Below are 23,027 nucleotides of genomic sequence, written 5' to 3'. Positions count from 1 at the left end.
TGTTTTTTAATTCCAAAATACGTAAGGTACTGTTAAAAAATCGGAATCCCTCTGAGAAAATTTTACCATGAAATTTATTATAAGATAACTTCAAAACTACCAAGGAGGTGCAATTGGCAACCAATTTCATTGGCACCTCTCCTGAAAAATTATTATTGGACAAGTCCAATTTCTCCAAATTACTCATGTCACCAATTGAGGATGGGAGAAAACCTTCAAAATGATTTTGAGATATATTTAGATATTGTAAGTTTGGAATCATCTTTCCAATATTTTCATGCAGCTGCCCATTAAAGTTATTGTTAGAGAAATCCAACCAAGAAAGATTACTGCAGTGATCTATTGGCAAATAAAATTGACCCCCAAAATAATTATCCCGAAGATTTAGCAATTGCAATCTAGTATTATTTTCAATCAACCAAACGGGGAAGCTCCCCTTCAACCTATTGTGAGAGATATCAACCAATTCCAATTCTTGCTGGTAAAAGAGAAACTTTGGAATTTTGGAGGATAATTTATTCAGATCACAGTTAGGCAGCACTAGCACCTTTAACTGAAACGAAGATTCCCAACTGGGATTTTCAGTTTCAATCTCAAATGTGTTGCTTTCACTCACAATTTTGTTACCATCTTCAATCCGGTAGTTTTCACCTTTAAATCGAATCACTTTAAGCTTAGAGTGATTGGCAAATGAGCTGAATGAGAATAAACCTCCAAAACGATTATAACTAAGATCAATGTACTCAAGGGATGTCAAGTTGGCTATCACAGTTGAAGACAAATTTCCACTGAATTGGTTCTTAGATAGATCTAATAACCTAAGAGATGTCAAATGACTTAGGCATGGAGGGAGGATCCATTCAAAATGATTGTCAGAAAGATCTAACTCTTCAAGTTTCTTCAGCATACCCAAATCTGTCGAAAGCAATAACATTAATAGTGTCCATCCTAATTATGTGCCAATGTAAAAATCAACAAGACAATCAATTAGTTTACTGGCCAGAATAGTAATTGGAAAGAATATGTTTTGACCCCTTGGATTATAAACCAGTAGATTAAACTATTTAAGCCAATTAACAAAATTTTGTAGACAAGATTATCATAGGTAAATCACCCCAAGCAAGCATGTCACCATATGTAAAAAGTAATTCATGATAAATTCAGCAAAATGGTGACAAAGTGAAAAACCGATGGAGAACCTTGAAAGATAAAAACGCTACAGGGGTTGCGTAAAACCTTGAAGATTTTGTATTTGTAACAACAAACTGAGAGGGCTCTGTGGCTTCAACCATTACAAAAAACATGACTTGTTTCAACCTATTTTTTCCAAGGGTTCACTGAAAATGGTTGAAACAAATGCTAAAAACTGGCGCACTAAGTAAAACTTGACTAATCTTCTTTCAATGGTCATTAAAACCCTTGAAATAAACTAAAATACTAAAATCCCGCGTAATTGTTTCCTCCAAATTTTTACATTCTTCAACGGAATTCTAACTCAAACCTCGGAATAAAGTCTCTCTCTCTCTCACGAACTCAGAATTCAAAAAATTCAAAAAACCAATTTTCGAATAAAGTCTTTGCTCACTCTCTTAGAAAACCCATTTTCATTTTGTTCAACCATCCTCCAAACTAAATGAGAACTCTTAGAAAATTCTCTCTCTCTCTCGGAGCTCATCTCATCTCCGACGATAGGTTGAGGCGTGGTGGTCTGCGATCCTATCTCTACGACGACTAGCCGTTGATAGTTAGAGCCCTCTCCTCCGCCCCTCTGTCCGATTACAGGTCTTTCTCTCTCTCTGTTTGTTTCCCGAGAAAAAAAAATTGAATTTGGAAATTACCTAGTAGAACTTTGCAAAGAATTTTTGGTATTCTCTCTTGTTTTCTCTCTCTCATTCTCTCCATTAATATTTCTCTTCCTCGCCAATAATATAATTTGGGGCTAGGGTTTGGATACTTTGGAAATGGAATTACATACCTGTCCTTTGGAATCTAAAGTATGGGTTGGATGTATGAGGTTTGAACATATTATCTGAACTACCTGTGCTTTATAGTTCGAGTTGAAAATGACTTTCTCGGAAAAGACTATTCTGGTTACCGAAGGAGCCGGTTTCATTGACTCTCACACTGTGGTTCAGCTTATCAATGATGGCTTTAGGGTTTCGATCATCGACAATCTTGATAATTCCGTCACCGAAGCTGTTGATAGGGTTCGTGATTTGTTCGGCCCTAAGCGTTCTAAGAATCTTGAATTCCACCTGGTATTCAATTTTTTGTGCGTGTATGTGAATTTCTGTTTTGTTTGGTTACCGAGAAAATGAGGGAAAAGAAGGTTAGAAATTAGAGATTCTTGAATATCTTGAGCAAAGCTGGTTTTAATTTTCAGGGGATTTGTATTTTTAAATTTTTTTTTTTTTAACAGTTTCTTGGCAACCAAATGGCGGCGTTTTGAGGTTTTTGGCTTTTGGTTACATTACGTGTTGGTTTGATTGCAGGTTGATCTTAGGAATAAGGACTTGGAGAAGCTCTTTTATCAAATACAGTATGTTTAATTTCAATTACATTAGCAGTGCTATGATTTTCCACTGTTTTCATTCAATTTTACTGTTAACTATTTTCTGCGGAAACAGACAGAATCATAGACTTTTTCAGATTTGGCTTAATTGTGTGCCATTGGCTTTGTTTGAGACAGATTTGATGCTTTGATCCATTTTGCTGGCCTAAAAGCTGTTGGGGAGAGTGTTGCAAACCCTCGCCGTTATTTTGATAACAATTTGATTGGCACTATTAATCTTTATGAGGTTATGGCAAAATATGATTGCAAAAACGTCCACAATTTAATTTCTTGAACTCATTTGATTTTGTTTTAGAATCTTGCGCTTGTAACAAATGGTTTGGAAGTGAATCAACAATAATCTATGTCTTAAAGAATTTTTGGCTGTTCAGTTATGCATTAAACATTCATTTTAGTCATATTTGATTTTGCAAAATATTTGATTCCAGTATATTTCTTTTCAAATCATAATTGCATAAACTATGATTTGTATATATAGCTGTATATTTGTGGAAGCAATATTGTTGTTTTTGGTGTCTTACTGCTAAATTGAAGCTTTTATGTTCAATGTCTAATTCTTTTGTCGCCACGGGCCTTGTAAATCACCCACCATTGTAAATATCAAATCATAAAAAAAATGTCTAATTATTTGTTTGTCGAAAGTAGTTATAGCATTCAAGTTCCAGTTGAATCTTTAACAGAGAATTGTTTAGTCTTAGAATGTGAACCATTTTTTTTTATCGATTACATCACATGTTGGCATGCTCTACCCACTACTGACACAAGTAATGTTATCCTGTGGCCAAATAGATGGCTTTCTCATCTTCTGCAACAGTTTGTGGTCAACCTGAAAAAATGCCCTGTGTTGAGGATTTCGAATTGAAAGCTATGAATCCTTATGGGAGGACCAAGGTATGTATCACTGGGGGCTTAGTAATGTTTATTTTGGGCATACCACATATAGGATCCGTCTTTGAAGTTGGATAATCCCACTTGCTGTTTCTTGTGTTCATAGGAGTGCAGTTTCTTTTCTTTCCTGACTTTTAATATATTCTATATTTATAGCTTTTCCTTGAAGAAATTGCTCGAGATATTCAGAAGGCAGAGCCAGATTGGAAAATTATATGACTCAGTTACTTCAATCCTGTTGGGGCTCATGAGAGTGGTAGAATTGGTGAAGATCCAAAAGGCATCCCAAACAATCTCATGCTATAAATACAGCAAGTAGCTGTTGGCAGATTGCTTGAGCTTAATGTGTATGGTCATGATTATCTCACGCAGGATGGTAGTACGGTATGTTCTTTTTTGTGTAAATATTTTTGAGTAGTAGTTGATAGGAATTTCCCTAGTTTCAGTAATATCCGTTAGTCCCATCTCATTGACCTTTTTGACACAGACTATGTCTAGTTTTGTATTCCACTTATAATCCTTTATAACCATGGCAGTAGTATTTGACTTTCTGTCATTACATAAAATTTGATTAAATTGACAACTTTTTTGCACTTACAAAATATCAAATGTTTTTGTGTTAAACAGGTCCGAGACTACATCCATGTCATGGACTTAACTGATGGTCACATTGTTGCTCTTCGGAAGCTTTTTACTAAAGAGGATATTGGTGATCATTCTTCCTTGCATACGAATTTGTATGTCAATGAATTTTCTGTCACCTGTTGTTTATCAGGCATTTAGTTAACACACTCATGCTTTTATCATGGGATTTCTATGAAAATCTTGTTTTAGCCATATTTTACAAACACATGGCATTAAGAAGCTGTGTTTATCCAATGCAACTCAAGTCTCAGGGTGATTTCAATTTTGAAATAAAAAGATCTTCGCTAGTAGCTAGTAGGTTATGGTTTTAAATTTTGGGTCTTCAAAAATAAAAATAAGATTCTATATATATCAGGTTGCCTGAAAGATGATGCATTTAAGTTCGGCAACAAAATGACAGTCTGCACAGCGATAAATGGGTAAAACAGTGGGTATCTTTCTTCCTTACAACTCACAAGCAAGATGGAGATTGATATCGCAATAGAGACAAGTGAAGGCACATGATTTGCTATTGATTGATAAAATCATTTTTTTTTATAACATAATGTCACCTTGAACACATTGTGAGTGATAAGATGGACCAATTTCAATTTGTTGGTACATCTTGAGAAAAAGTTGTAAGGTCATATGAGTTAGCAATAGTAAAACAGATTTTGACTGTTGATATAAAGCCTTAGTCCCAAAACATTGGAGTAGTCTATAGATCCTCAACAAGACTGAAACTCTTATGTTGAAATATTTCTTTAGCGGGCTTTTCCATTGGATTTAGTATTCTTTTCCGGTTGAGGACAACTTAAGGTGTGTTCCTCATTGAAGAATTTTTAAAAATTTTAATCCAACTTTAGATTAAACGGAATTGGGTAAAGCTCAGGAATTGGGTTTTTTTTTTTTTTTTTTTTTTTNCTAAGATCAATGTACTCAAGGGATGTCAAGTTGGCTATCACAGATGAAGACAAATTTCCACTGAATTGATTCTTAGATAGATCTAATAACCTAAGAGATGTCAAACGACTTAGGCATGGAGGGAGGATCCATTCAAAATGATTGTCAGAAAGATCTAACTCTTCAAGTTTCTTCAGCATACCCAAATCTGTCAAAAGCAATAACATTAATAGTGTCCATCCTAATTATGTGCCAATGTAAAAATCAACAAGACAATCAATTAGTTTACTGGCCAGAATAGTAATTGGAAAGAATATGTTTCGACCCCTTGGATTATCAACCAGTAGATTAAACTATTTAAGCCAACTAACAAAAGATTATCATAGGTTAATCACCCCAAGCAAGCATGTCACCCTATGTAAAAAGTAATTCATGATAAATTCAACAATATGGTGACGAAGCGAAAAATCGATGGAGAACCTTGAAAGATAAAAACACTACAGGGGTTGCATAAAACCTTGAAGATTTTATATTTGTAACATGTTGTATATAAAGGAATATACAAGGATAGGTTGTAATAATGATATAAGGTTTGAGACTATTCATTTGTAAAATGAATAAAATTGAATTTCGAGATTTGGAATTTTATTTGTGAAAATTCAAGTTTCAGGATGTTCAATTGGTCGAAGCTTTTGTTCGATCGATTGAATTGATCAAGAAAAATGATTTGAAGTTTCTGCCTAACTCGATTGATGCTTGATTCCTGTTCAATCGATCAAAAAGAGCCTTCGATTGATGCTCGATTCCACTCGATCAATCAAGCCTCGTAAAAACTGTTTTTTGAAGAATTGTGATAACCATTCTGAACATTGGGAAAGGTTTTAAATCTTGTAAATGGTTTTTTGAGACATCGTAACTCTCCATACGTACCTTTTGAATGGTTATAACCCTATGGGTATAAATAGAGGTTAATGTTCACTTGAAAATATGACTTGGTATTTTGTGGCTATTCTCCAAAATAGTAAGTTACAAAGAAACACAAGAAATCTTGTGAGCATTCTCCAAAATTGCTATTTGTAGAACCAATAAACTTGGTTGTATTCTAGGGAAAAGTTTGTAGAAACCCTTTAGCAACTTGCATATGGGGACAAATATTGTCTAAGGAAAACATTCAATTGTACCTCCAAGTCAATCATTAATTTCTATTTACCTGATGTGTTCATTTTGTTCTGTCATTGTTACGCTTTGATTTGGTAAAATCCCCAATGCAACACCCTAAGATGGCTTTGTGGCTTCAACTCTTGATCCACACCATGTTAGTAGCAACACAGCAGATGATAATTATCTTAAGTCTTTCGACTCACGGGTTGATGATTTCGATCTTGGTATAGGTTTTCACTTTTGTAGCACGTCACTAAGTATCTTATATATTTTCGTGGGTTAGGCATGAAAAACAAGGTAGCACTAACTCAACTAAAACATGTCAAAATCCGTGTTTCAAGATTTTCAATCGATCGAGTTGCTATCAAGGAAGTTTCGAGAATCTTCTTTTAATCGGTCAAGCTACGATCAAATGGCTATCAAAGACACTTGTTTGATTGATAAATCATCAATCAAACAGGTGTCTTTTTTGAACTACATTTTGGACTTGTAATTTTGAACTCTTGGTGACACATTACATATTCAAACAAGATTACATTGTCATGGAATGTGCCAATAAAACCTAACATGAATAATTATATTTCAGTTATTCTTCTTCATTTGTTTTTAGTTTTTACACTCCTAATCTATGTCAGATAAGTACAGGTAACATTAACAAAGTCTAAATGCCAGATTTCATAGTAGAGTCTTACCTATAGCATGTAAATTCCCGTGGAGTTTATTTTGAGATAATGATATAGCCTTGAGAGAAGATAGTGTCCCAATATATGGAGAAAGAATTCCAGTGAACATATTACCGCTCATATCTAAAATCTCCAAACTTCTGAAATTTGTCATATCTGCCAAGAGAATTAAAAAGAGATAGTGTAAAGAGTAAATATTTAAAATGGCATACTTGTGGATACTAAAAGACATTCCTTCTCACAGGAAAATTATTTTAGCCATTAACAAATGTATGATGGAATTTTACCCTTCAAACAACACATCTCGTACCCCTACATCCCAAGCAAAAAGAACCCCTTCCTCCAATGCTTTTGCCTTCAATCTCCATAGGACTTAGTGGAATGGTAAGTTCTTGCTTAGAGCTGCCTCTACTTGCCCTTTGTAGTCCTGAATAATAACCCCAATTCCTGCAGACTGTGTGTTAACAAAAGTCGTCCCATCAGTATTAATCTTACACCAAGATTGGGCTGGGGATATCCATTGCACTGTATCGATGTTTCATGGCAAACCAGCTTGAAGTTAGCCATTTGAAACTCCTCCAGTAAGTACTTAGCCTTCAAAAAAATTCCAGCAGCTTACCGTTGTGTTTTACCTTGTCTCACTGCATTCCTATTAAACCACATAAACCATGCCACTGCGATGACTATCCCCAACAGTTCATCATTCATATGCTATCCAAATTTTAAATACCAAAGCAGGTCTCCAAACTCATGAAAAACACCACCTTGACACTCAAACGAGATAACTTAATTGAGAATAAACTATATCACTAAAATAGCAAGCAATTATATTTTGAGTTTTAATAATTTAAAATGCTAATCTAACTAAAATTCTATTACCAATATTTCAAACAAGTTGAAATAAATTTTATTTATTTAGTTTAATTTTTTATAGTTATTTTTAGGTAAAATTGGACAACCTAATTTTCAAAATATTTCAAATGTTAATCCAACTAAAATTCTATTACCAACAAATTTTAAATAAAATTATTATTTATGTTATTACCATACACTAGGTTCATTGTAATATACCATTCTTATAATAAAGACATATATTAAGGGCTTTTCATAATAGATATAGGCTATCAGGTCAAGTCATATTATTAATTTGTTTTTCATAATAATTAATTTCATTCTTTAAAATTTGTGTATAAAAAATAAAGTAATGAGATAATTGCATAATAAAACTCCATAGCACGATGTTGTTTTCAAGCTAAATTCAAAAGTTTCAAGCACATAAATTATCATAGTAACAATTCTTCATTCGTAGCACTTGGCATTTTTCTAAGTACTAAAAAAAAACTCTCAATTTGTAAGTAGAATTTTGACTTAGAAAAATTTAAAACGGATAATTCATATGATAAAAGAATCCTAATAGAATAAACACGATATAATGAACATGTTATCTTTTTGTGAGGGTTTCTTATTCTTACATTAAAATGTCACTTAATATTCAATTGAATGGTTTAGTTTTTCAAATTGGTCTCGAATACTCTCTCTCTCTCTCTCTCTCTCTCTCTCTCTATATATATATATATATATACACATATATATATATATATACACATACATACATGTGCATAAATATGTGTCATGCATAAATTAGGACCCCACTCAAGTCAAATCATGACTTTGCCATTGTCCATATAGGGCATTGCTTCACACGGTACCCATGTTGAAGACTATCCATACAGAGCTATTTCTATCATTGTCACTGCTGAGTCTTTGTATTCAAGCGCCTTTCTCGGGTGTTTTTCTCCGCCGAAGCAGCATTCCAAACACTTCTTAAGACTTCCTACGTGTCTCCAGCGAGACAAAGTCTTTCATCTGCATAATACACTTCACAGTTTTTTTTTTTTTGACAGCGATATTCTTTTTCAAGCATTTCATGGTGGTTCTCAATTCATTCAATAGACATTAAAGACCTTACTTACGTTAAAGACTTTTCTTCCAAGCCCAAGTTTTAGTCAAGCCTCCGCGTTGAGTTTGAGGAGATTTAGAAGATATTAGGATATTACATTATTACAATAAATGTGTAGCCCATATAATTACATCCAATAAATGTTTTTTTTAAATTTACATCAAATTGTTAATTAATCTCTACATATAAACAATAAGATTTAGATCAACCATGCATGCCCCTATGGTTAATAATTATGTATTATCATTTTAATATGTGTGTGTTTAGTATAACTTAAATTTCATGAATTATTGGAGTTCAAGTGATAATTCATAGTAATGATATCTTTTGTGGTGTTTCATATCTGTGGTTCAAATCTCATATCACATCCATTACCATTTACTTATGATGATGCTATAAAATGTGACCTCCAAAGTTGTCCATATGGTCCGTCCTAAGAAAAAGAACGAAGGAAGGGTGCAACAAAATTACCTCGTTCGTACCCATCAAGCCTCGTCTGTCATAAATTGGGGACGGACAAAGGACGGACGAGGCAAGCATAGTTCAGGCCAAGGCACGTCCGTCCTTAATTAAGGACGGACGAGCCAAATATTTTGAACTTAAACTTGGATCTTACCTATGAACCGAAACCTCCTTTGTTCGTGATAAAGCACCGGTCCAGATAAAGTAACTTCCATGGAAGTTATGGAAGTTACCTCTGACTTTGGTGAATTCCTCGACAATAGGAACGGTTATCAGAGCAAATAACTGTTCCATGTGCACTATATAAACGCTTCTCTACGTAGAGGTGAGGGATTCGGATTTCTTTTACAGAAGAAGAAGAAAGTCTTAGAAATATTTTTCTCTCTATTCCAGCCACACTAACTTCATCATCAGAGGACTATAGACCGGCCTCCACCGGTCTTTTCTCTGATTAAATTTGGTTTTTCAGGACTTAACCTTCAAGATTGTCGAAGTCCGAAGATTTTCAACCCACTGATTTTCTAGGATCATCAGTTGGCGCCGTCTGTGGGAAAGGAATATTTGTCGCTCTTGAACTTGTTTAGTTCTGCGATTTCTTTCTCTCGCGAAGGGTTGAAATGGTTCGGACTAGATCAATGGCAACTAGCCCAAGCCCTCAACAGAGTAGAGACGCATCGAGTAATCCTTATCGCGATCGCCAATCTGCACCGAATATGCAGGCCCCGTCTGTCCAACATATGCACTCTATGGCGACCGCGATGGCGGAGTTAACTCGCTAGAATCAGGACCTACGGAGAGAGGTTAATCTAAGAAGGCAGACACATCGAGAGCATGAAGAAGAAGGGCAAACTCAAAGTCAAGAGGGTAGAGAGAACTTTCAACATGGGAGTCAGTCAAGGGATACCACTTCGCGAAGGGTACCCGACTTGAAGAAGGAGTTGGATCAGATGAAGAAGGCCATGGACGAAATGAAGGAGAATATGAGGAGGGCGAACCTAGTAGAGGATTTGGTTCATAGAACTGACTCTCCCTTTACGGCTTCCATCAATGGCCATCCCCTGCCACCGAAGTTTAAAATGCCTTCTTTAGATTCATACGATGGGAATCGAGATCCTTTTGACCACATTGCCACCTTCAAGACCACTATGCATCTTCAAGGAATTCCGGATGAAATAATGTGTAGAGCCTTCCCTACCACTCTCAAGGGTCCAGCTAGAGTATGGTTCAGCAAATTACCCCCAAATTCAGTAAGTTCTTTTGAAGAATTAAGCAAGTTGTTTGTCAATAACTTCATAGGGGGTCAGCGACACAGACGTTCTACTTCCAGTCTGTTAACAATAGAACAAGGGAAAAATGAGAGTTTGCGATCATTTATCACCCGATTCAATAGGGAAGCCTTGACAGTAGACGAGATGGACGACAAATTGCTGTTAGCAGCCTTCCACAACGGAGTCCATTCAGATTTGTTCATCCACAAACTTTATGAGCAAGAGCCACAAACCATGGCGGAGCTCGTCCATTCAGCTCAAAACTTCATGAACGCGGAAGATGCAATTATAGCTAAGAAAAGAAAGAGGACAGAGAAGATGGAGGCAAATCGCCACCCAGAACATGGCCCTCGTCCAAAGAAGGGTCGGACGGATGACAGAAGAGACTGGGATAAGAAGACGGGACCATCAGCCCGCAACCAGCAATATACCCCATTGAACATGCCACTTGAACAGGTCCTTATGCAAGTCAAGGACGAGCCTTCCCTGAAGTGGCCAGAGAAATTGAAGGGAGATCCCAACAAGCGCAACAGGAACAAGTACTGTCGTTTTCATAAAGACCACGACCATGACACAGATGAGTGCTTTGATCTGAAGCAGCAGATTGAGAATCTCATAAGGCAAGGGAAGTTGAGAAATTTCCTTGGATGAGATCACAAGGATGAGAAGTTAAAAGGGAAAGTAGAGGAGTCATCACGACCACCACTGGGCGAGATAAAAGTTATCATTGGGGGAAGTTTAGCAGAACGGTCATCCAAGACGAAGAAAGCGTACTTGAAGGAAGTGCAAAGCGTCCAACTTTCAGGACGATCGCCAAGAGCGAAGTCCACGGACGAACAACCGATTAATTTCATGGACGAGGAAGCTGAGAGAATCCATCATCCACATGATGACGCTATTGTCATCGCCCTACTCATTGCTGATTACACAACTAGAAGAGTGTTAATAGACAACGGAAGTTCAGCGGACATTCTGTATTACCCAGCCTTTCAGCAGATGAGGATCGGACGAGATCAGCTCCGTCCAGTGCACTCACCTCTAGTAGGTTTTAGAGGAATAAAGGTACAGCCTGTAGGCACTGTTACATTACCAGTGGTGGTAGGAGCATATCCACGGCAGTTGACTACCAATGTGAATTTCTTAGTAGTAGATTGCTCGTCATCTTACAATGCAATAATTGGAAGGCCAACCCTAAACAGGTGGAAGGCAGTTACTTCTACCTACCACCTGTCAGTCAAGTTTCCGATAGAACATGGGATAAGCCACGTACAGGGAGATCAATTAGCATCAAGGGAGTGTTACCTAGCCATGCTGGCTACGGACGAGCAAATTCAAGCAATGAATATTGAAGAGAAGAAAGTCGTGGCAGAACCTATAGAAGCGTTGGAAGATGTTCCCTTAGATGAAAATAACCTTGAAAGGTGTACCAGGGTAGGGGCAGATCTGGAAGCGAAGATTAAGAAGGACCTCATTTGTTTTTTAAAGAGAAATAGAGATGTGTTTGCTTGGAGTCACGAAGACATGCCAGGTATAGATCCTAATGTCATAACCCACCGTCTGAGTGTATGCCCTTCCTCCAAGCCAGTGCGACAAAAGAAGAGGGTGTTCGCCCCTGAGAGAGATAATGCTGTTAAGGAGGAAGTTCAGAAGTTAATTAAGGCGAAGTTCATTCGAGAGATATACTATCCTGACTGGTTAGCCAACGTGGTCATGGTCAAGAAAGCAAACGGCAAATGGAGAATATGCATTGATTTCACTGACTTAAACAAGGCTTGTCCCAAGGACAGTTACCCGTTGCCGCGTATTGATCAGTTGGTAGATTCCACCGCAGGCCATAAGTTGCTTAGTTTCCTGGATGCTTTCTCTGGTTATAATCAAATTAGGATGGATGAAGCAGACCAAGAGAAGATGTCCTTTATCATTAGTCAGGGACTGTTTTGTTATGAAGTAATGCCTTTCGGTTTAAAGAATGCTGGAGCAACATACCAACGACTGGTCAATCACATGATTCGTCCACAGATCGGGCGGAATATGGAAGTATACATAGATGATATGTTAGTGAAAACTCAGGACGAGGAGAGGCATTTGGTCGATTTGCAGGAAACATTTGACACACTGAGGCAGTATCATATGAAGTTGAACCCTAACAAATGTGCTTTTGGAGTATCATCAGGGGAATTCCTAGGATTTATGGTTTCCTACAGAGGAATCGAAGCCAACCCTGATAAAATTCAAGCAATATTGGATATGAAGCCTCCGAGCAATGTTAAAGAAGTTCAATCCCTCACCGGACGAGTTGCCGCCCTCAACAGGTTTGTTTCTAAAGCTACTGACAAATGTTTGCCATTTTTTAAGGTTCTTAAAAAAGCATTTGAATGGACCGACGAGTGTCAGAAAGCTTTTGAAGATTTGAAGATATATCTCACCAAAACCCCGTTATTGAGCCCGTCTGTGCACGGAGAAGAATTGTACTTATATTTGGCAGTCACCCCACACGCAGTGAGTTCAGCGCTAGTGAGGGAAGAGGGCAAGGTACAAAGGCCTGTGTACTATACCAGCAAAGCATTGAAGGGAGCAGGGGACGGTACCCGTTAATGGAGAAATTGGCTTTTGCGTTGATAACAACCTCCAGAAAACTAAGGCATTATTTTCAAGCTCATGTTATTAACGTCATGACAGATCACCCACTCAAGAGGGCAATGAACAAGTTAGAGGCTGTCGGACGTTTGATCCAATGGGCCGTTGAGCTCAGTGAGTTTGCCATAAAGTACCAACCAAGGCATGCGATAAAAGCTCAAGCTCTAGCAGATTTCATTGCTGAGTTTACCTTAAGTTGTGATGATGAAGGTGAAGTGGAAAACAGCAAGAAGTGGATCGTCCATGTGGATGGCTCGTCAACACTGCACGCAGGCGGAATAGGTGTGGTTTTGCAATCTCCAGAGGGGGATAAACTAAAGCACAAAGTTCGTTTGCAGTACCAGACAACTAATAATGAAGTTGAGTACGAAACTCTTCTCAAAGGACTGGAATTGGCCAAATCTGTAGAAGCGAAGTCACTCCTCGTCTTGGGAGATTCTCAGTTGATCATAGGCCAAGTGAATGGAATGTTTGAGGCTAAAGAAGAACGAATGAGGAAGTATCTAAACAGAGTGATGCGCCTTATAAAGAAGTTTGAAGAAGTTAGCTTCGTTCAAGTCCCAAGGGAGGAGAACATGGAAGCTAATGCCTTGGCGAAAGAAGCCTCATCGAGCGAAGCCGTAGACAAGTTTGACGAAATTCAGTATATGCCGAGTATAGACATCCCAGAAGTACAACAGGTGGAAAATAGAGCAAATTGGATGGTTCCAATTGTGTCGTACTTAAAAGACGGACGACTCCCGGAAGAAAAAGATGAAGCTAGAAAGTTGAGGGCAAGGGCGGCCAAGTACGTTCTTATGGACGAGATTCTCTACCGAAGAGGTTTTTCCTAGCCTTATCTCAGGTGTTTGGCCCCAGACGAAGCAAACTACATATTGAGAGAAATTCATGAAGGAGCATGTGGCAATCACTCAGGCGCCAGGTCGCTCGTCCACAAAGTCGTCCGTGCGAGATATTATTGGCCAAATATGCAAGTTGACGCTAAGGCTTACGTCAAAGTCTGCGATCAATGCCAAAGGTTTAGCAATGTCCCCAGGCAACCATCAGAGTATTTGACTCCAATGACGGCCCCGTGGCCTTTTGCGTAATGGGGACTGGACATTCTGGGTCCATTTCCACTGGGTATAAGGCAAATGAAATTCCTTGTGGTTGGTATTGATTATTTTACCAAGTGGGTAGAAGCAGAACCCTTGGCCAACATCACACAGCAAAATGTTAAGAACTTCGTGTGGGAAAATATTGTGTGCAGATTTGGAGTACTCAAGGTGCTGGTATCGGACAACGGACGACAATTTGACAATGCAATTTTCAAAGATTTTTGCATACACTTTGGAATTCAAAATCACTACTCCTCACCAGCCCACCCACAAGCTAATGGCCAGGCAGAAGTTGCAAACCGATCCTTGTTGAAAATAATCAAGACTCGGCTTTAGGGGGCTAAGGGAGTATGGCCAGATGAGCTTCCAGGCGTTCTGTGGGCATATAGAACGATAATGAGAACTCCTACGGGAGAAACTCCTTTTAAGCTAGCATATGGAACTGAAGCAGTTATACCCGCGGAAGTGCACGTGGCCAATCATAGGGTGACAACCTACCAGGACGAAGCTAATGAGGAACAACTACGTTTGAACCTCGATTTAATAGACGAGGTAAGGACGGACGCTGAGCAAAGGATGGCAAGGTATAAAAATCTTATGGCTAGGCAGTATGACACAATGGTAAAGTCAAGGCGATTCAACATAGGGGACCTCGTCCTAAAAAGGGTTTCCTTAGCAACAAAGAACCCAGCCCATGGGAAGTTGGGACCAAATTGGGAAGGCCCCTACAAAGTCGTCAACTGCAAAAGACAAGGATCCTATTACTTAGAAGCCCTTGATGGGAGGAAGTTGGAGCATCCTTGAAATGTGGAGCACTTGAGGAAGTACTATCAGTAGAATGCCAGCTTGGGAGAGCATGACTTTGGACAAGCTCAACAATTAAAAACTTTATTATTATTATTATTATATTGTTTGGTGTGGCTTCATTATTATGTTAAATTTATGGACGACGTTACAGTTTGTGTTTAAATAAAGGCATTGGCCTCTAAAGTGCCTGCCTCGTCTATGAACAATACTTATGTTATGAACGATATTCATGGAATGTACATAATGTTGTGTAATTCACTGATTCCCATACTACATTTGTTTGAGTTTACCCCTGAAAAGTTTGGAAAACATGAGATGAGACAATTCTCTGAATGCAGAGATACAATGACAAGCTTTCCTAAGGGAAAAACATCAAGGCATGCTCGTCTAAATCAGAGGATGAAGCAAAGCCAGTGCTTAAAGCTAATTGCGATAAAGCCCAAAACATACTCGTCCATACTATGGACGAAGTAAAGAACAATACATGTCTCATTCATGGGTGAGAAAATACATAGACGAGTGCATATTAAGCCATGGACGAAAGAAATGTATGGCTGTATTTCAATCCTGTTAAGGCCTTTGTTAAAACAATCTAGTCCATGGACGAGTAAAATGAAAAGGCCTTAAGACTTTATTAAGCATAAAAATCAGCCAAGTCCATGGACGAGGAATGCTGGTTCTTATCATTTCTCAACAGGTCCTTGGACCAGTAATGTTGATTGTTACCATTTCACATAGATGAACTACATTTGAAATTCTAATGAAAATGGTAGACGAATATATATGTAAAAGATGGACGAAGTCAAGTAAACAAAATAAATAAAAAACTCGTCCATACATATGCAACAGGAAAATAATATTCATTAAGTCAAGGGTGGATATCCTACGTCCAAAAAAACCCTTGCTAAATAAACTAAGATGATTGTTTAAAACCTTGTCCTAAAACCTTGGACGAGGTGAATGTATTGAAATTACATAAGGTCACAAAATAGACCAAATAAAAATACATTAAAAATATTTAAGTAGAGGGAGCAACATTGGAGGCGTCCTGAGGAGGCAAGGTTGTAGTATCGTCTTCAACATTGATGTCGTCAGAGCCAGTCTGAACGAGAGAACTAGTGGCAGCAGCATTCAGGTTAAATAGAATGGAGCTAAAGTCTACGCTAGGGAACTTTNAAAAAAAAAAAAAAAAAAGAAGAAGAGGTAAAAATACCTTTCGAATTAAAACAAAGTAAGCAATGTGCAAGGACGTTTGGAACTTAAGACTTACTTCTTCTTACTGTGACTTCGTGAGCAATTGCTTCGTCAGATGGATTAGGGCCCAACCCCCACTTGGCAAGCCGTCTAAATGAGACCAAAGAATGGAAGTCCCTATCCGCGTGAAGATGAGCCCTGTGGACGCGGTCACGGAAAAATTTGCTTAAAGACGGATGTTCAACAGCTGAAATGAAAGAAGTAAATTTCTTTTAATTAATCGTTAATATTAAAAGAAGTAAAGGGAAAAATCAAAGGAAAAAGGGGAGCAACTTACCCTCAGGACGAAGGTCTTTTATGTCCCCGGTATAACGACCAAACGAGTCCCGGCAAACGTCTACAGGATTCCCAACCCAGAAGCCGGAGACGAAGAAAAATTTCGTCTTCCATTTTCTGTCAGACAAGGCCAGGGACTTAATCAACCTACAATCTTTACCCCTGGCTGTGAATTGATGGAAGCCAGGGGATTGATGTATCTCTGAAGGTTTGTAACAATAAAGAAACTCGTCCACAGTAAGAGGACGGTCATTTCCAAAAACTTCACCCCATAAAATTTGCATTGAGATGATTAGTCTCCATGCATTTGGGTTGAATTGGCATATTCCTAAACCTAACCTAATCAACAACTCCCTAGAAAAGGCGTTTAAAGGGAATCTTAAACCCCCCAAGAGGTAAGCCTCATAGACGCCAATCCCAAAGTGAGGGTTGCAACACCATTCTCATCGGACGGACAACCTAGGGTTAAACTCGTCTGGGATTTGGTACCACTCCCTAAGGTTTTTTAGTCTCTGCTCGTCCGTCCTAGAAGGGATATCTATTGCACAACTATAAACAGTGACCTCCTCCTCGTCCAAAGGACCAGAACGAGGGGCAGTGGACGAGGTACCAGCTTGAGACCCTGAGGCCTTCCTAAGCTGTTCCTGTATAACCTCTATAGGAAGCCCAGGGACGCCAGAGACATACTCCTCGTCCGTGGTATTTCCCCCACTACTATCACTATTACTACTAGAACTGCCATAGCTACTCTCATCATTATACTCATCTATAGCCTTATCTACACTATCGCTAGACGAGGAAAGTACAATGTCAACCATCTTAACAGGAAAACTAAGGACGAGAAAAAGAGAAATACCTGTATCTAGGATGAAGGAAAGCTGTAGACGCGAGAAGCTTCTAGACGAGTATCTAGGACGAGGAAGGACAAGGGGAGGAATTTCAGAAATGAAGAGGGTACCGGAGGTATTCCACTATTTATAGGGAACAAACTCAGGCATCTGAAGCGACGTAACCAAATCAGCAAGAGACACGTGGCATACTCCTCGGTTAGATCAATCGACGAGATTTTTTCACCGACGAATTCATGACACGTGGCACACCAATCTGCAACCCAACACACGTCTTACATCTCTTTGGACAACCCATGGACAAGGGGGCAACTGATGATGCTATAAAATGTGACCTCCAAAGTTGTCCATATGGTCCGTCCTAAGAAAAAGAACGAAGGAAGGGTGCAACAAAATTACCTCGTCCGTACCCATCAAGCCTCGTTTGTCATAAATTGGGCACGGACAAGGCTCGTCCGTACCAAAGGATGGACGAGGCAAGCATAGTTTAGGCCAAGGCACGTCCGTCCTTAATCAAGGACGGACGAGCCAAATATTTTGAACTTAAACTTGGATCTTACCTATGAACCGAAACCTCCTTTGTTCGTGATAAAGCACCGGTCCAGATAAAGTAACTTCCATGGAAGTTACCTCCGACTTTGGTGAATTCCTAGACAATAGGAACGTTTATCAGAGCAAATAACCGTTCCATGTGCACTATATAAACGCTTCTCTACGTAGAGGTGAGGGATTCGGATTTCTTTTACAGAAGAAGAAGAAAGTCTTAGAAATATTTTTCTCTCTATTCCAGCCACACTAACTTCATCATCGGAGGACCATAGACCAGCCTCCACTGGTCTTTTCTCTGATTAAATTTGGTTTTTCAGGACTTAACCTTTAAGATTGTCGAAGCCCAAAGATTTTCAACCCACTGATTTTCCAGGATCATCAACTTATAAATAAAAAACATGAATTATTACCTTAAAAAAATCATGATTGATTCATGAATTATTTGATTTATTTTTTTAAAAGTTTAGATTCGTGTGTGACCATTTCATCAAGTAAAATTTAAAATAACTATATAAAAAAACAAAAAGAATCTTTAAAAAACTTTCTCTGATAAGTCAATAAACCAAATCATGCAAATATACTATATTTTGACCATACTAAACACACAGTAAGGCATTTGCAATAAGTAATGTGGGGGGAGAAAAACCCAACCCAACTTATTGGGCCCAAGGCCCTGAATGAGGAACACTCTTCGTCCGAGGAGGAGTGACCTTCGGTCAGAGGCCCACGTCAAGGGAATGGCTTGAGACGAGCACGTGTGCCATCCGAGGAGGTAATCATGTGCCCGAGTAGTCCAACATCCTCGGATCCGAAGAGGTTTGACCCAACACGAGCACGGGAGGTTCAAATGATCTGTTGGACAAGTGTCTAGAGGGAGAGGAACCTAGGACACACATGAAGATAACGGGAACAGAGAAATGTCAAGGAGGCATACTTCAACCACCACATTTAATGCACTGCACCTACCTTCCTGGCCGCATTTATGTGGATAAGACCCCTGAACAGTGCTTTCTCAGCTACCGCCACTCACATACGGCTAAAAGTGGGGTGATGAGACTTGCACTCAAATGGGTGCCTGGATGATGAACAAGTGGACGGAGGAGATGTAAGGAGGCAGCGCTATATAAAGGAAAAGGGAGAAAAGAGAGGGGGAGGCGAAAAGGAAATAGAGGTATTTGATTATTGTAGCTCCAGGAATTGTAATCCGAGATTATCAATGAAAAGCACCTCTTCGGACAGAGCACTCATATTAGTCCAAGAACACATTAATTCAAATCCTCCCATTGGGTTGCCGTTTAATACTGTTATTTTCATTATTAGCCTAGCCCTTTCACCCACTCTCTACAAAATTTATTGTTTTGGGCTCGGTGGGCTCCTAATCCATACTTCCTTAGGCATGGGCCGCAAAAACTGACCCTACAAGCAATTTCATATATTTTTTTCATCTTGTGTAACTTAGAGCCAAAATATGATTATTTACCATTATATTGGGTTTGCAGTGACAAAAAATATATTTTGGATTGAAATTCACTTCCTTTGCATACTAAATTCCAACTTCGAAGGCCATTTTGGAGATCCCAAAGACTATTTTGTAAGTTTCATAATCATGGCATTTAATAAATTAATATTCTAACAAGCACGCCGATCCAACTTTTGCAGTTAATATTAAATTAGCCTACTTGTTAGAAAACTAGTCTAAATGGTCAGAACTCAGAATTTGGTTTGGTTTATCTGGAATATGATTCAAGGTGCCATCCATTTAGAAGCACAAGTGGCATTGAAAGGTGGCTTTGTGACGTGTTAGTGTGTCACTCATTTCAATTCTTTTTTCAAACTATTCCATTCCTCCTTTTAACCTGTTCTTGCGTGTCAAGCATGACTTATCCTAATCTAGAGCCAGTTTCTATCATATTTTTCAATATTAATTTGTTTAGGCAAATACCAACTTGTAATACTAATAATTTATGCTTCTGTAGAATCTAGATATTTATAAAATTATGCTTCAGTTTCGTATTGATTGGTGAGGAGTGAAGCGCATTTGCTAATAATTAGAGAAATGCCATTGTGGAAAAAGCAGGCAGTGAGCAGTAATAGGTTTGGTAATGGCAATGTTACTTGTGGTTGGAATAAATTGATACATTAACTGCTGGTACCATGCGAAGACCTCTTTAAATCATTGACTTCGTGGTCAGAGTTATTTTCCAATCTCAATTATAAACTGGTACCATTGCATGTTGTGTTCCAAGGGTCTGGCGAGTCTTTACAATATCTTTCTCACATGTGTAGGTCTCAAATGTTGTGAAAGATTAAGTCTCATGAGATACCTCCTTCCTTTTGTGAAGGTCTTGTGAGTCACTTCAATATTTTAGCATCTTGAACTTGAAGACAAAAATCAACTACCCCAAAAATTAATATATTCCCAATTCCCAAGCCTATGTTTAGTAAGAAGCAAAGCTGCATATGTGGACGTGCAACTCTATTAGTAACTAAGGTACGGGTGGTGATTGTATTGGCTGTATCAATAGAAAAAGAATATGGCGTAACAAGATATATGGGATGCCCCTCTTATATAAAGTGGATTTTACAAGGGTAAGGTTCTGAAAGTTTTGCGGAAGCAATATAGAACAAAAATTTATATTTTCATTTTTAAAGATCGTTGTACCACACAACCAGATTCTGAATAGAACAAAATTGCGTACCTCTCTTAGCAACCCAAGTGTGTTGCCTCCCAAGGTATTCACGTCTCTCTCTGTTTCTTTTTGAGTTTTCAGAAGACTACAGTATCACTCAGTAGTTCTGATGGCCAACCACACTAAATATGATATTATAAAATCTTATTTTATAGTAGACTTCTAAAACCCTAGAGTGAGATTGGACGTGGGATCCTTAGGGATCCTAATCTTCAGCCGTAGGATTTTATCAATAACTTTTTTGAACGTTATTGACTTTTCTTGAAACTCTTTCCAAAAATATTCCTTAATTTTCTCAATCATATCAATAAAATATTTGAACTTCTACAAATTGCAATAATGTCCATCAACACATTGCAATTGACCCTTGAAGATTAGAGAATTACAAATGAGGTCCCATTACTTACAATTTTATATCTATGTCCTTCCACCATACTATATTCCCACAAGCCACTAGGACTGGATTAATATCACTGTCATGTCCCTAGCTTATGTAACCCTTAATTTCTTGATTTCATAATTTCTATTGGACTCCAAAATATCTTTAAAAATTCTTTAAATGTATATATACAATATTATATATGAAAAACATTTTTGAAAAAATGTCACTAGCCGGTTTTGTTTTGAGTCCAACTTCAATATGAAAATCAACTGAATATACTATCTTCTTTAGAGACTGGTGGATTCATTGTTGAGCATTTATATATTTTACTCATTACACACATAACCCAACGTGTCTGTATAGCCTTTAAAAAATCAGCATCACCAGTTGACATTGTCAAAGTTATGTGCATAATAAATAAATATACACAAACCCCTCATTTTAAGGACAATAGAAAAATTGTGATATTTAGATGTAATAAATTATATAAGATTAAATAGTTAAAATATATTCTTTTCCTTATCCTACATGAATTATGATTTTTTGTTTTCCTATTTCTTGTAGAACTAAGACTTTGTTATGCCTTTTTAGGAAAGGAGTAGGTGAAAATCTCTTTTTATAAATATTCTTTAGGAGGAGGTGGTGATCATTAAGTTTTTATCAAGTTAGTTTCTATTGAGAGGTTTTGTCATATTCTTTTGCCTACTAGTCTACTGTTTTTGTAGAATTTAGCTTTTGTGAAACATTTATAGTTATTGCGTTTTACATATTTTGCTTCTACACTTCTACGCTGCATTAGATGGCCAAGCTTTCCTTTTTCCATTTATTCCTATTTGTTTTCCTTGTTTTAACTAGTAAAAATTAGAAATAGAACATCATGAACTTTGTTAACATGTTGGTAAATGAGAAGTTACAATATTATTTATGCTTAGAGGAACAAACTCTATTTAGACTGAGTGTATAGGAAAAAACTCTAACAAAATGAGGGAAGGGAAATCTCTACAAAAGAGCTAGCAAAAGAAGACTATATAAGTATTTATTTTATATATTTACTAATTGTTAACAAGTGGAAGAGTCTAGTTTTTATATATAGATATATATATATATATATGAATACAAATTTAAATTAATAATGACTTCATATAAAATAATATAGTTAATTTAATTAAATATATTTAGAGAATATGATTTTTTTTTTTGGAGGAAATAGAAAATATGAAGCTTAATTTAATTAGAATATGCAAATATGGGCTTTTAAAAGCATGTGTGACAAAATAATAAGTCGTCAATAAATAGTCCAAGTTCGTACTTTATCTTATATATGCCATATTAATACTAATCTCCTCACTTATGCAAAACACATGTTGTTGCGTGAGTGGCTTTGGTTTTTTATTTTTTGACTCGTTTGAATGTAACATATATATATATATATATTTATTTTTTTGGGTGGGTGGAAGTTGTTGATCTTGTTATTCCAATACCCTATGCGCATTTAGTGCCAGCGGGGTATGTCCTCTCCAGCAGCAGTGAGTGTACCGCAATATTTGCTCATACTACGGTCCTCCATTTTCCTGTGTTTCTTTCACACAGCACAGGAGTAAAATAAGCAAATCCATCCAAATAAGCCTGTGCCTCCTCAACAAGAACTCAATGGCCCCAGATAACAACAGAGACAGGATCAGCAATTTACCAGACTCTCTCCTCTGTACGTCCTTTCTGGCATGTTTGGATGTTTAAAAAAGGAGGGGGAGTAGAGTAGAGGGAGGGAGAGTAATGCAATTATCTTGTTTGGAAGTTTTTTAAAGAATGAGGGGGAGGGGTTTGGAGGAGTTTGGAGGGGTTTGGACTCCCTCTAGCCCCCCAATTTTAATTCCCCCAAATTGGAGAGATTTGGAGGGGGAGTAGAGTACATAAACTATTGACCAAGTAAATTACCTAATTTACCCTTATTATATTAACAAAATTA

At 37.7% G+C, this 23,027-nt stretch overlaps 1 protein-coding gene and 1 pseudogene across 1 annotated transcript; both read left to right on the top strand.

Moving 5' to 3' along the window:
- The first annotated feature begins 1,243 nt into the window (after nt 1–1,243).
- On the top strand, nt 1,244–5,000 carry LOC136066514 (bifunctional UDP-glucose 4-epimerase and UDP-xylose 4-epimerase 1-like; annotated as a pseudogene).
- A 5,212-nt stretch (nt 5,001–10,212) lies between these two features.
- LOC136066502 (uncharacterized) lies at nt 10,213–11,172 on the top strand. Its single transcript, XM_065770871.1, has one exon. The coding sequence runs from the start codon at nt 10,213–10,215 to the stop codon at nt 11,170–11,172; it is 960 nt and encodes a 319-aa protein (XP_065626943.1).
- Nucleotides 11,173–23,027: the final 11,855 nt, after the last annotated feature.

The sequence above is a fragment of the Quercus suber genome, unplaced genomic scaffold (genome assembly GCF_002906115.3).
Source record: "Quercus suber isolate HL8 unplaced genomic scaffold, Cork oak 2.0 scaffold_37, whole genome shotgun sequence".
Taxonomy (NCBI): domain Eukaryota; kingdom Viridiplantae; phylum Streptophyta; class Magnoliopsida; order Fagales; family Fagaceae; genus Quercus; species Quercus suber.
The sequence above is the reverse complement of the archived record's forward strand: the minus strand, read 5'-3'. Positions and strand labels throughout refer to the sequence as shown.